We start from the raw sequence: 12,621 nt of genomic DNA on the forward strand, positions 1-12,621 counted from the left end.
TTTTGGTAATTCACTGTTCTCATTTTGGTTTGGCAGGGCTAGTAGGTCAATCATTTGCATGTACAGTCGAAGGGGCAACAGATTTTACAGTCACCGGCTGTTGAGATAGCTTCTTTTTTGTTTCCGGATATCAATATTGCTGCTCTCCGTTGTAAATGCTCAATCTTTTATAGTTTTTTTCTTGTCAAGCTACTGAAAATCAACGGAAAAGCAGTGGATAACAGTAGCTGGTGAAAACAACGGATAAACTGGCAGAACTAGTTTCCTGAAAATGCCGAGCTTGATCGGGTTCTATTTTGAAGCCTGCCATGCTTGTCCTGTCAAGCAAACTTGCCATGTGCAGATGTTGCTCGTTTGACATGGTTCAATGTGGTTGAAAGAATTCTGTTTTTCAGTCTTTTTGCTTTACCAAAATCAATTTTATACTTCATTTTGATAGCGATTGCACAATTTCGGTAAACAAGTTCACTTCTCGTTTTTTTAGAAACATTCCTTAGCTCAAAAATATCTGTCTTCTGACCTCGTTGGTCAACCAGTTTTGGTAAATCGTTGTTCTCATTTTGGTTTGGCAGGGCTAGTAGGTCAATCATTTGCATGTACAGTCGAAGGGGCAACAGATTTTACAGTCACCGGCTGTTGAGATAGCTTCTTTTTTGTTTCCGGATATCAATATTGCTGCTCTCCGTTGTAAATGCTCAATCTTTTATAGTTTTTTTCTTGTCAAGCTACTGAAAATCAACGGAAAAGCAGTGGATAACAGTAGCTGGTGAAAACAACGGATAAACTGGCAGAACTAGTTTCCTGAAAATGCCGAGCTTGATCGGGTTCTATTTTGAAGCCTGCCATGCTTGTCCTGTCAAGCAAACTTGCCATGTGCAGATGTTGCTCGTTTGACATGGTTCAATGTGGTTGAAAGAATTCTGTTTTTCAGTCTTTTTGCTTTACCAAAATCAATTTTATACTTCATTTTGATAGCGATTGCACAATTTCGGTAAACAAGTTCACTTCTCGTTTTTTTAGAAACATTCCTTAGCTCAAAAATATCTGTCTTCTGACCTCGTTGGTCAACCAGTTTTGGTAAATCGTTGTTCTCAATTTTGTTTTGACAGCAGTTTTGGCAGGGCTAGTCGGTCAATCATTTGCATGTACAGTCAAAGGGGCAACAGATTTTACAGTCACCGGCTGTTGAGATAGCGTCCTTTTTTGTTTCCGGTTATCAATTTTGCTGCTCTCCGTTATAAATGCTCAATCATACATAGTTTTCTTCATTTCAAGCTACAGAAAATCAACGGACAAGCAGTGGATAACAGAAGCTGGTGAAATCAACGGATAAACTGGCAATACTATTCTCCTGAAAATACCGAGCTTGATCGGGTTCTTTTTTGAAGATTGCCAAGCTTGTCCTGTCAAGCAAACTTGCCATGTGCAGATGTTACTCTTCTGACATGGTTCCATGTGGTTGAAGGAATTATGTTTTTCAGTCTTTTTGCTTTACCAAAATCAATTTTATACTTCATTTTGATAGCGATTGCACAATTTCGGTAAACAAGTTCACTTCTCGTTTTTTTAGAAACATTCCTTAGCTCAAAAATATCTGTCTTCTGACCTCGTTGGTCAACCAGTTTTTGGTGATTCACTGTTCTCATTTTGGTTTGGCAGGGCTAGTAGGTCAATCATTTGCATGTACAGTCGAAGGGGCAACAGATTTTACAGTCACCGGCTGTTGAGATAGCTTCTTTTTTGTTTCCGGATATCAATATTGCTGCTCTCCGTTGTAAATGCTCAATCTTTTATAGTTTTTTTCTTGTCAAGCTACTGAAAATCAACGGAAAAGCAGTGGATAACAGTAGCTGGTGAAAACAACGGATAAACTGGCAGAACTAGTTTCCTGAAAATGCCGAGCTTGATCGGGTTCTATTTTGAAGCCTGCCATGCTTGTCCTGTCAAGCAAACTTGCCATGTGCAGATGTTGCTCGTTTGACATGGTTCAATGTGGTTGAAAGAATTCTGTTTTTCAGTCTTTTTGCTTTACCAAAAATAATTTGATACATCATTCTGATGGCGATAGCACAATTTCGGTAAACAAGTTCGCCTCTCGCTTTTTTAGAAACATTCCTCAGATCAAAAATATCAGTCTTCTGACCTCGTTGGTCAACCAGTTTTGGTAATTCACTGTTCTCATTTTGGTTTGGCAGGGCTAGTAGGTCAATCATTTGCATGTACAGTCGAAGGGGCAACAGATTTTACAGTCACCGGCTGTTGAGATAGCTTCTTTTTTGTTTCCGGATATCAATATTGCTGCTCTCCGTTGTAAATGCTCAATCTTTTATAGTTTTTTTCTTGTCAAGCTACTGAAAATCAACGGAAAAGCAGTGGATAACAGTAGCTGGTGAAAACAACGGATAAACTGGCAGAACTAGTTTCCTGAAAATGCCGAGCTTGATCGGGTTCTATTTTGAAGCCTGCCATGCTTGTCCTGTCAAGCAAACTTGCCATGTGCAGATGTTGCTCGTTTGACATGGTTCAATGTGGTTGAAAGAATTCTGTTTTTCAGTCTTTTTGCTTTACCAAAATCAATTTTATACTTCATTTTGATAGCGATTGCACAATTTCGGTAAACAAGTTCACTTCTCGTTTTTTTAGAAACATTCCTTAGCTCAAAAATATCTGTCTTCTGACCTCGTTGGTCAACCAGTTTTGGTAAATCGTTGTTCTCAATTTTGTTTTGACAGCAGTTTTGGCAGGGCTAGTCGGTCAATCATTTGCATGTACTGTCGAAGGGGCAACAGATTTTACAGTCACCGGCTGTTGAGATGGCTTCCTTCTTTGTTTCCGGATATCCATTTCGCTGCTCTCCGTTGTAAATGCTCAGTCTTTCATAGTTTTCTTCTTGTCAAGCGACAGAAAATCAACGGACAAGCAGTGGATAACAGTAGCTGGTGAAAACAACGGATAAATTGGCAGAAATTGTTTCCTGAAAATGCCGAGCTTGATCGGGTTTTTTTTGAAGACTGCCATGTTTGTCCTGTCAAGCAAACTTGCCATGTGCAGATGTTTGTCTTTTGAATTTTGTTGTTGTTGTTGTTGGGGATTTACAGTTTTCACTGAGGGGATTTTCGTCCCAGTCGTCGTCTTAGAAAATTGTCCTATTATTTCTGCAGATCTGACAGTCACAGCATAGATGCCAGCTACAGATGTTATTTTCGTCGAATCGCTCGTTTACAAACTTCCACATGAAATTTAAAACTCGATTTTTAAGGCCTTTTTCGTATTAAATTCAATGTATTTTTCTATTCGATTTGCTAGTCTGCATGTACGGAAAAAGAAATCATTTCTAGCCTTTTCAGTTCTGGTTTTCGGGAGCTTGAATAATTCATTTGTTCTCCCTTTTTGTGAATTTTGTTTCAACATTGGTAAAAAGCTATCGTCTTCTGTCAATTTCGATAAAAGTAGAATGTCATTTAGTTGCATGAACATTGGTAGTGGTAGTATGTTAAGAAGTCTCAGTTGATTTGGATACGGCATGACTTTTTGTCCAAGGATCAATTTGACTACTTTCTTTTGAAATCTTTCAAGCTGTTGTAGCTCACCTCGGTTCGGATTTATACATGCAGAGCCGTATAAGAGTATTGGCAAAATTAGTGACTTGTAGAATCCGAGCTTGATCTCTTGTCTTAGTTGAAGAGCTATGTTTCGTCGAAGTAGGTAGAGTACTTTGTTCGCTTTTTTCAGTCGTTCTTCGATGTGTGTCTTCCACGTCAGGTCATGGGAAACATAGATGCCGAGATCTTTGATGATTTTGGATGACTCTAGTTTAGTGCCCATAAGCTCGTAATTTTGTGTTTGACTTCTTATGCTCAGCTTTGCACATTTGTCCATGGCTAATTTCATTTACCCACTGTGGTTGAAAGAATTCTGCATGTGAAAGAATTGGTTGCACGTGGTTGAAAGAATTCTGTTTTTCAGTCTTTTTGCTTTAAAAAATCAATTTTATACATCATTCTGATAGCGATTGCACAATTTCGGTAAACAACTTCAATTCTCGTTTTTTTAGAAACATTCCTCAGATCAAAAATATCTGTCTTCTGACCTCGTTGGTCAACCAGTTTTGGTAAATCGTTGTTCTCAATTTTGTTTTGACAGCAGTTTCGGCAGGGCTAATCGGTCAATCATTTACATGTACAGTCGAAGGCGCATAGGATTTTACAGTCACCGGCTGTTGAGATAGCTTCCTTTTTTGTTTCCGGTTATCAATTTTGCTGCTCTCCGTTGTAAATGCTCAATTTTTCATAGTTTTCTTCATGTCAAGCTACTGAGAATCAACGGACAAGCAGTGGATAACAGTAGCTGGTGAAAACAACGGATAAGCTGGCAGAAATCAAAGATATCAGTCTTCTGACCTCGTTGGTCAATCTAATTTGGTATAGCAATGTTCTCTTTTTTGCCATTCACCAGTTTTGACAGGGCTAGTAGGTGAATCATTTGCATGTACAAGTCGGAGGGGCAGCAGATTTAACAGTCAACGGCTGTTGAGATAGCTTCCTTATTTGTTTTCGGTTTTCCATTTCGCTGCTCGGATTTGTTCGGATAGCAGTAGCTGCTGAAAACAACGGATAAGCTGGCAGAACTAGTGACTTGTATAGACCGAGCGTGATCGGAATCTTTTTAGTATGCCATGCTTGTCCTTATACTTTACAATTCTCTGTTGGTTTTGCTCAAGCGATGATCAACTTGCCTTGACCATGAGATATCGGTGCAAACAGTTACTCATTGGTCTTTGATTTCAATTTGAATGTTAAGACTTTAAAGCAGACCTGTGCGCACTTGTGATTTGAAGTGCAAATTGACTTGTCAGAAAAGTTTTCTGAGTATAATAGTTGCACGCTGCTAGTCTTTTGCGATTGCTAAAACTGCGGAAACAACTGTACATTGTTTTAACAGAAACGACAGGGACTGCTCCCCCACAGCTGTGGCTGTGAATTCTCTACATTAAACAACAACATCAACTACTTCGATAAAAGCTTCGGAGACAATGATATCTGTACATGGAGGTTGTGGGTCTTTCCCATTATAGCCCCCCCCCCCCCCCCCCCTCACGAAATTATAGCCCCCCATTATGGTATAGTTATCATGATTCGGGGGCTATAGGTTATCTGAGCACTAAGCTGGGGGGGGGGGCTATAATGGGAAAGACCCGAGGTTGTTATGCCTCTGTCAAAGCTGTCGGAACATTCCGAAACTCAAACAACATAGAATCTGTGGAATTTGGGACTATCCTCCCCTGCTGCTAACACTCAGCTATTTTTAAAATAATTATCGAATTTGATAGTTTGGATCTTTTCCGTTTGTGCCCCCCCCCCAATACGTTATGCTCCCCCAATTACAGAGCATGTGTCATTAGAAGTAGTAGCAGTAGCGAAGTCTTTAGGGATATACCATGGGTTTTCACCCTTTATGTCATTAGTGAGTAAGTTTGGAATGTTGGTGAATTACGTTAAAATATTGCACGTGCTATTGGTGGGTGCAAATAATACGCACCCACTAAGCGTCTTGAAAACTTTTAGTTGAGAAATGTCCCGAAGAGGTAAGGGAGGTGGTGGAAGCAAGTTCCGTATTTCATTGGGTCTCCCAGTGGGAGCAGTCATCAATTGTGCTGATAACACTGGAGCAAAGAACTTGTACATCATTTCTGTGAAGAGAATCCACGGAAGATTGAATAGGCTTCCTGCTGCTGCTTCTGGTGACATGGTTATGGCTACAGTGAAGAAGGGCAAACCTGAGTTGAGGAAAAAGGTTTGTTGTAGTTAAAATCTATAACATACATTACGAATGGCACATTTTTGCTCTCTATTCTTTCCTTAATTTATTGACTTTAGAAATTTACTTTTCCATCAATAGTAGCCCTTGTCACTTTTTCGAAATTTCTATTAATTTTCATTTTGATAAATTAAAAGATATGCCTATTGTCTCATCGAATTTTATGTATTCCCTTTTTGCGTGCTTAAGTGATGTCAGGTTACAGTAATTTCATTGTTAATAGGGGATCAGTTTTGCTCTGGCGAATATTTCAGGTGATGCCAGCCGTCGTGATCAGGCAACGAAAACCTTATAGAAGGAAGGATGGTGTCTTCATATACTTTGAGGACAATGCTGGTGTCATCGTAAACGTCAAGGGAGAGATGAAAGGCTCCGCCATCACTGGCCCCGTGGCAAAAGAGTGCGCTGACCTCTGGCCAAAGATATCGTCTAATGCTTCATCTGTTGCTTAAATGTCAATTGAAGTTGTCATGACGTATTGTTTTTTCATTTAGTAGTATTAAGGCCTGCGCGGAGACTAGAAACTTGATGACAACGATTGTTGTGTTTGAGATTATTGCCTTTTCCTACTCAAATAACTTGTGTAAATGGAAGCTAGTCTGCAGATTCTATATAAGTTGGCAAAATACCGGAGGCAATAATTTCATGATCCATGAATTGCTGTTGCTTCTGTTTGCATTCGTGGCGTTTGTTGCCGTGAAGATGTGCTATAGATGCTTCAAAATACGAATGAGACAGGCGCGAAAGTGCGAAGGACATTGATGCGTTTCTTTGGGTTATTAGCGGGATATGACGGAGAAAAACTTTAAAATGAAACAGGTATTCAATACCACTTGTTCTAAATTTCAGGTGGGAAATGAATTCCAAAATTGGAATGGCTTTATCCTTGAATTGACCGAAAGTTCAATTGAAAAAAAAGGCTCAAGTGAATACATTGTGGAGTGCTTCCATGGTGAACGGTCTGATCATCGACTTATTCCTATTAGGAGCTGCTGAGCAAGTGGTTGGAAGACGAGGGGAAGGAAAAGGTCATGGATCATGTCCTCCTGCCTAATTCGAGAGGATCTTCCGTAAGTTGCTATCGAGGACCAAAAGTAGTTCATGATGTCTACAAGTGTCGATTTTTATCATACCCCTCCGCACCAACTTCATGATGGGAAGCATAGACCCCAAATAACTGTCAGTATACTTTTACCAAACTCTAACTTTTTGACTCCAAGTTGTGACCTTTTTGGAGCCAAGTGGTGACAAGTTGGTAGAATACTGCTTCTAATAAAGCACTTAAAGAACGAAGTGTTCATTTTAATAGGCTTAAAGGGGAAATGCCGATGCCGAATTGATTTGAATTACTTTTTTGATGTTTCTTCTGTAAAAATGTAATTGAATAAGATGTTTGATAAATTTCTTTTCGAAAATTTCTTTTCTTTGACACTAGTTGGACTGGTCTGGTTGTAATTAATTGGTATTGTATATATGTGAAAGCCTTTAGGTTGTGGTCAAGTGCGTTATTTTAGGGATCTTCTGGCATTGGGGGCTCTAATGGGGACCCAGAGAGTCTGTACACTAAATTGGAGAGAGTGGGCAAGGGATCTTTTGGAGAAGTGTTCAAAGGCATCGACAACAATACCAAACAGGTCTGTAACATTTTCATCTTTTTCAGTTGCACTTACCTATGTATTCTGTTAGATATCCCAAAAAGAACTTGTGTGCTCGAAATAAATTGATGTTTTACAATGTAACCCTCAGTATCTCAACTTAACCAGAAGATTTTTAATGAAAAAATTGTCACAAATGTTTGCTGTTTTTATAAGAAAGAAAGAGTTCATTTCTTTGATCAGGTAATACACATCTAACATCTAATAATAAACAAAACAATTCTTTACCGCAACCAAAGAGGACAGGTAACGTGGTACTAGTACCCGCAAATCCTGCCGCAGTGAGACTCTCTAAACTTGCAATCAAGATTTAAATAAGTTTAAGAGAAAAAAGGTAATAATAAATGTTATTATAACATGTTGGTATAGCCCATCATGATGTTTAATGTTGTAATTACTGTGTAGGTAGTGGCAATAAAACTGATAGACCTAGAGGAGGCGGAAGACGAGATAGAAGACATTTTGCAGGAGATCAAGACTCTCTCCCAATGCAGGTCGCCACACGTCATCAACTACTTCAACTCATTCCTCAAAGGCACTAAGCTCTGGATCATCATGGAGTACCTAGGGGGTGGATCTGCACTCGACCTGGTAGGTAATCTTCGTTTTTACGATTCGAAGAGGCGTATTGGTTTTCTGTATTTACAACTCGAAGAGGAGTATTGGAGAATTCTTTTTAATCTATTTTATTGGAGTGAATTTTTGAGCAGGAATCGAAACGTGTGGTTAAATTTGAAGCGGTACTGTTGAAGCGGTACTGAAGTTGAGTACTGAACAAAATTGCAGAGTGAACCGAAGATCGATGTTTTTTTTTATATACCGCCGTTACCGAGAGAGCGACAATTTGAGGCGGAGAATTTTGAATTGGCTATATTAATAACTAGTTTTGGCCGGATATTGTTTTGAAGTTTATTGGTAGTTAATATTAGGTTTTTTCGCTAATTTGTGAGTTTTTAGGCAATTGTTTTGCCTATTAATAGCCGCCCTCATCTTCTCAGCCGGCTATTATAGCGCTCCTATTTTTTTTTACTTCGTCGAACTTTTTTTTCGCTTTACCATTTTGTCGCTTTTTCAACATTTTGCGTTAAATCTTTGACTTCTCTAGGCTAGTTTCACGTTTCTGTAATTCTGCTCAAAGTTTTTTTAAACAGCAGCTGCTCAGCAAAGCAATTCAAAATGAAGAGAGTCAGTATTAAAAATCAGAGTCAGAAATAGAAAAGGGATAAACCCAAAAAGCCCATTTTTAGATGCCCGGTACTTGAACTTTGTTCTCATAAGTTTTAGTCACTATCTATAATGCTTATTGGTATTGATACTAGACCCTGTAGCGTCTCACTGAGAGACAGGTGTATGTGCAATTACGAAATGACATCAAAATAAATCGCACTTAAAAATGCTTTTATACAAAAATTAATTTTTGTTGATATTTTCTTCTATTTCAATCCCAATAGAGTTATGGGAATCAACGGCGGTTAATTTCCGGCAGTCTGCCGGATATGTTTTTCTTTTCATTTGATATTTGATTACGCTTTTTCTTCTTTTGAATATTTAGGTACCACTAAATTCCTGTATTTTCTTTGTTTCTGCAGAAAAAGAGAGCCTGTCATTTGATTGTTTTGAATTACATAGAAGAAGCGTTATGGTTTAAGGTACACATGTATTATTAATAGCCGCCCTAATCTTCTCAGCCGTCTATTATAGCGCTCCTACTTTTTACAATTCAAAAAATTTGAATTGTATTGGGGCGCTGTTTTTTTTTAAAGATGTTTTCACACATTTTTTCAATGACTTTGATCTTTCAAAACGGGATAAACAGGTAGAGCCCAGGAGCATTAAGTATCAGTAGAGGCCCAAAGTCAGTCTTAGTCGTCATTTGAGTGCTCAGTGCACGCAAAATGATACTAATTTTTGTAATTGTTTTCAAGTTTTAGAAAATTTTTCACCTTTTTTAGTTTTTCCAGCTTCTGGGGACAGGGAATCTCCTTTGAGGTTTGGTAATAGAGCACTGCATAGTTTCTAGTAATAATGGATTGGTTTTCCACATTCTAGTGTCTCGAATTTTAGCAATTTTTTTGATAATTTTTGCATATTTTTTCAAGGTTTTCTAAATTTTTTGTCAATTTTTGATATTTGTCCATTCTGAGGTGCCCAAAAACCTATTTGACGGTGTGATGAAAGATTACTGCATGGTTGTTAGTTTCAATAGATTTGTTTTCAACAATTTAACCTTTCGAATTTTAGAAATTTTTGGATAAAATTTGCAATTTTTTTTCAAGTTTTTCAAAGTATTTTATTGTTTTTTTGCCTCAGTAGCCAGGTAACCTCATCCAGGGTTTGATAGTACGTTATCAAATAGTTGCTTGGGGGCAATGGAATGGTTTTCAACATTTTAATGGAACGAATTTATATTTTTGAATTTTGAAATTTTTATAATTTATTGCCTATCAATCTTTGAGCCCATGATTTTTAGGGCTTGGAATTGGGTTACTGTATAACCTCTCGAGACACAAAAATTATTGTGAAGATATTAATATCACGATTTTCATCAACAATTCATTTGAATTTGCAATTGATTTCATTTTTTTAATGTTTCGGTCAAAAATAATTTTGGTCGTGAACATATTTGAAGTATATTTAAAGGGATCAAATTTTTCCTAAGGGGTAAAAGCTTCAAGAGCTATTTTTGTTTAGTTTGTTTGATTTAGTTTCTCAATTTTTTGATGATTTTGTTTGTGTTTAGGCTCGCATGGTTCAGTTGATCTGCTGGTCAGATGAAGTACTTCTAATTTTTCCATTTTTTCCTTTGAATTGTGTTTCAGGACTTGTCCTGCTATGTTTTTTTTACTTCGTCGAACTTTTTTTATACAAAAATCAATTTTTGTTGATATTTTCTTTTCTTTCAATCCAAATAGAGTTATGAGAATCAACGGCGGCTATTTTCCGGCCATCTGCCGGGTATGTTATATAGAATTAATTGATATTTTCTGTAGTTTTTCGTCGTGTTCTTTTCTGTAGTTTTTCGTCGTGAGACTATTCGTCGTGTTCTTTCGGAATTCATCTGGCTAATTTTTGATAAATGAGCGTGCAGAAAGCAGGAAAGTCAGTGAGTGAACAAAGGGACACCTGAGTACTCTATAGCATCTAAGTGGATTCTGAAATAACATCCTTAAGTGTTTGAATTACGGCATTCGCCCAATGTCCACAAAAATTGAGTGCAAAATTTTCGCCTGATGGCTACAAAAGATGTGTTTGCCTAATCGAGTTTTCGCCCAATATCCAACCCCCGGCTGAGTTGAAGGCCCAAGCTTGATGATTATAAGGCTGTATTACTTGAAGGACATCCATTGAAATTTAATTTGAAAATTATGGTAATTTGAAATGAGTGGCATGTTTTCTCTGGTCTGGATTTGTGAACTATGCAGTCTCAGCTGTCTATTTTGCTGCTACTGTCCGGCAATCTGCCGGCTATGTTCTCATTTTTATTGATTCTACAATAATTTTGTGTACTCCAGATGAAGCCAGGGCCGTTTGAAGAAGTGTTCATTGCCACAATTCTGAGAGAAGTGCTCAAAGGACTCGAGTATCTTCACGGCCAAAGGAAACTGCACAGAGATATTAAAGCGGCCAATGTGCTACTAGCTGAGAACGGGGATGTAAAACTGGGTGACTTTGGAGTGTCGGGCCAGTTGACAGATACTCAGATGAAGAGGAACACGTTCACTGGCACACCTTTCTGGATGGCACCCGAAGTGATCCAGCAGTCAGAATATGACTACAAGGTTAGGGAATATGTCATTTCACTGTTTCTTGGCTGCTGTTCCTATATAAACCTTCATATTGTATTCATTTAGGTGGGGGAGGGGGGGTCAAATTGTTGGTGCTCCTGCGAGTTTTTTGTTGACGTCACAATTGAATTAATGCATTAATCATATTTTGTGGAGTTTAATATCTTCGCGAAATTCATCAGCCAACTGAAGATTTGTGACAGTTCAAAAAGCCAACCCCCCTCTCCTCAGCGAGACAAGTCTCCATAATCGCAAGTTGGCTACTAAGCGTAAAGCTTCTTGTTTGGTTCAATTGGCTTTTGACGATTTAATTACTTCTGTATAATCTTAGTAAAGAGAATATCATATTGTAAAGCAAGGATCACCTTAGGTTTTATGATTAATTTGTTTTCATGCGTCTCGATTGTTTCTAGGCGGACATTTGGTCACTGGGGATTACGGCAATTGAGCTGGCACAGGGGGAGCCACCCTTCTCCAAGCTGCACCCAATGAGGGTTCTCTTCCTCATACCCAAACAGCCTTCTCCAGTCCTGGAGGGAAACTTCTCCAAGGCCTTCAAAGAGTTCGTCGAGCACTGTCTCAACAAAAACACTGCATATGTGAGTGAAATGCCGTTTGTATATGTTCCGTGACTCTGCTGAGATGAGTCTGGTATCAATCGAGAACCGCACTTTGCCAGTCTTAAAGCGCCGTCAGTTTCAATATCGAGCACTGTATAACGCAGAGATCTGGCATTCAATACCTACACGTTCGCATTTAAAATGTTTATTCATAACTGCGTCATTCACTGGCTACCTGTGATGGGTATTATTGTGTTGCCGATGCTTTTCCGGGGGGGGGGGGGTAACATTTACTTTTCCGGGGGGGGGGGGGTGGGTAAATGTAGTACAAGGCCCGATGCGATGATTACTTGGCAATGTTCATTTGATTTCATATTAAACCTTCGAACAGATGTGATGTTTAGCGACCGAGTGCGAAAGAGCTTCTAAAGCATCGCTTCCTAGTGAGGAATGGAAAGAAGCCGGCAGTGCTGGTGGAGCTGATTGACAAGTACAGGAAATGGCAGCACGAGAGGGGACACCAGAACAACAGTAGTAACAATCGAAATGGGGAGGCAGAGGGGGCTGGAGACGACGAGGATGCGAACGGGGAGAGTGATGACCACGACAGTCGCACGCACAAGTTTGTTTTGCGCCTTTTAAGATTCCTCAACTTCTAATGGAAAACCTAATAGCACTTAGCTTCCTAAAAATGAAAAACAACTGCCTAAATCAGAATCGAAGCGTAAATGTATAAATGGTTCAGAATCGAAGTAAAATACGACGATACAAGGTATGAACAATAATTGTTCACATTTATTAATA

At 38.7% G+C, this 12,621-nt stretch overlaps 2 protein-coding genes across 2 annotated transcripts in view; both read left to right on the forward strand.

Moving 5' to 3' along the window:
• Positions 1-5,529: 5,529 nt before the first annotated feature.
• Positions 5,530-6,295, forward strand: LOC142336789 (large ribosomal subunit protein uL14). Its single transcript, XM_075385708.1, has 2 exons — positions 5,530-5,793; positions 6,072-6,295. The coding sequence occupies exons 1-2, from the start codon at positions 5,572-5,574 to the stop codon at positions 6,267-6,269; spliced, it is 420 nt and encodes a 139-aa protein (XP_075241823.1). The 5' UTR covers positions 5,530-5,571; the 3' UTR covers positions 6,270-6,295.
• A 375-nt stretch (positions 6,296-6,670) lies between these two features.
• Positions 6,671-12,621, forward strand: part of LOC142335885 (serine/threonine-protein kinase 24-like) — a 28,029-nt gene continuing 22,078 nt past the window's right edge. The window contains exons 1-6 of the mRNA XM_075384235.1: positions 6,671-6,887; positions 7,332-7,451; positions 7,878-8,063; positions 10,985-11,251; positions 11,671-11,856; positions 12,222-12,439. Coding sequence (XP_075240350.1) covers positions 6,849-6,887; positions 7,332-7,451; positions 7,878-8,063; positions 10,985-11,251; positions 11,671-11,856; positions 12,222-12,439 — 1,016 coding nt within the window. The 5' untranslated portion in view covers positions 6,671-6,848. The remainder of the gene's footprint in view (positions 6,888-7,331; positions 7,452-7,877; positions 8,064-10,984; positions 11,252-11,670; positions 11,857-12,221; positions 12,440-12,621) is intronic.

Source organism: Convolutriloba macropyga, chromosome 3 (genome assembly GCF_964194025.1).
Source record: "Convolutriloba macropyga chromosome 3, txConMacr16.3, whole genome shotgun sequence".
Lineage (NCBI taxonomy): Eukaryota > Metazoa > Xenacoelomorpha > Acoela > Convolutidae > Convolutriloba > Convolutriloba macropyga.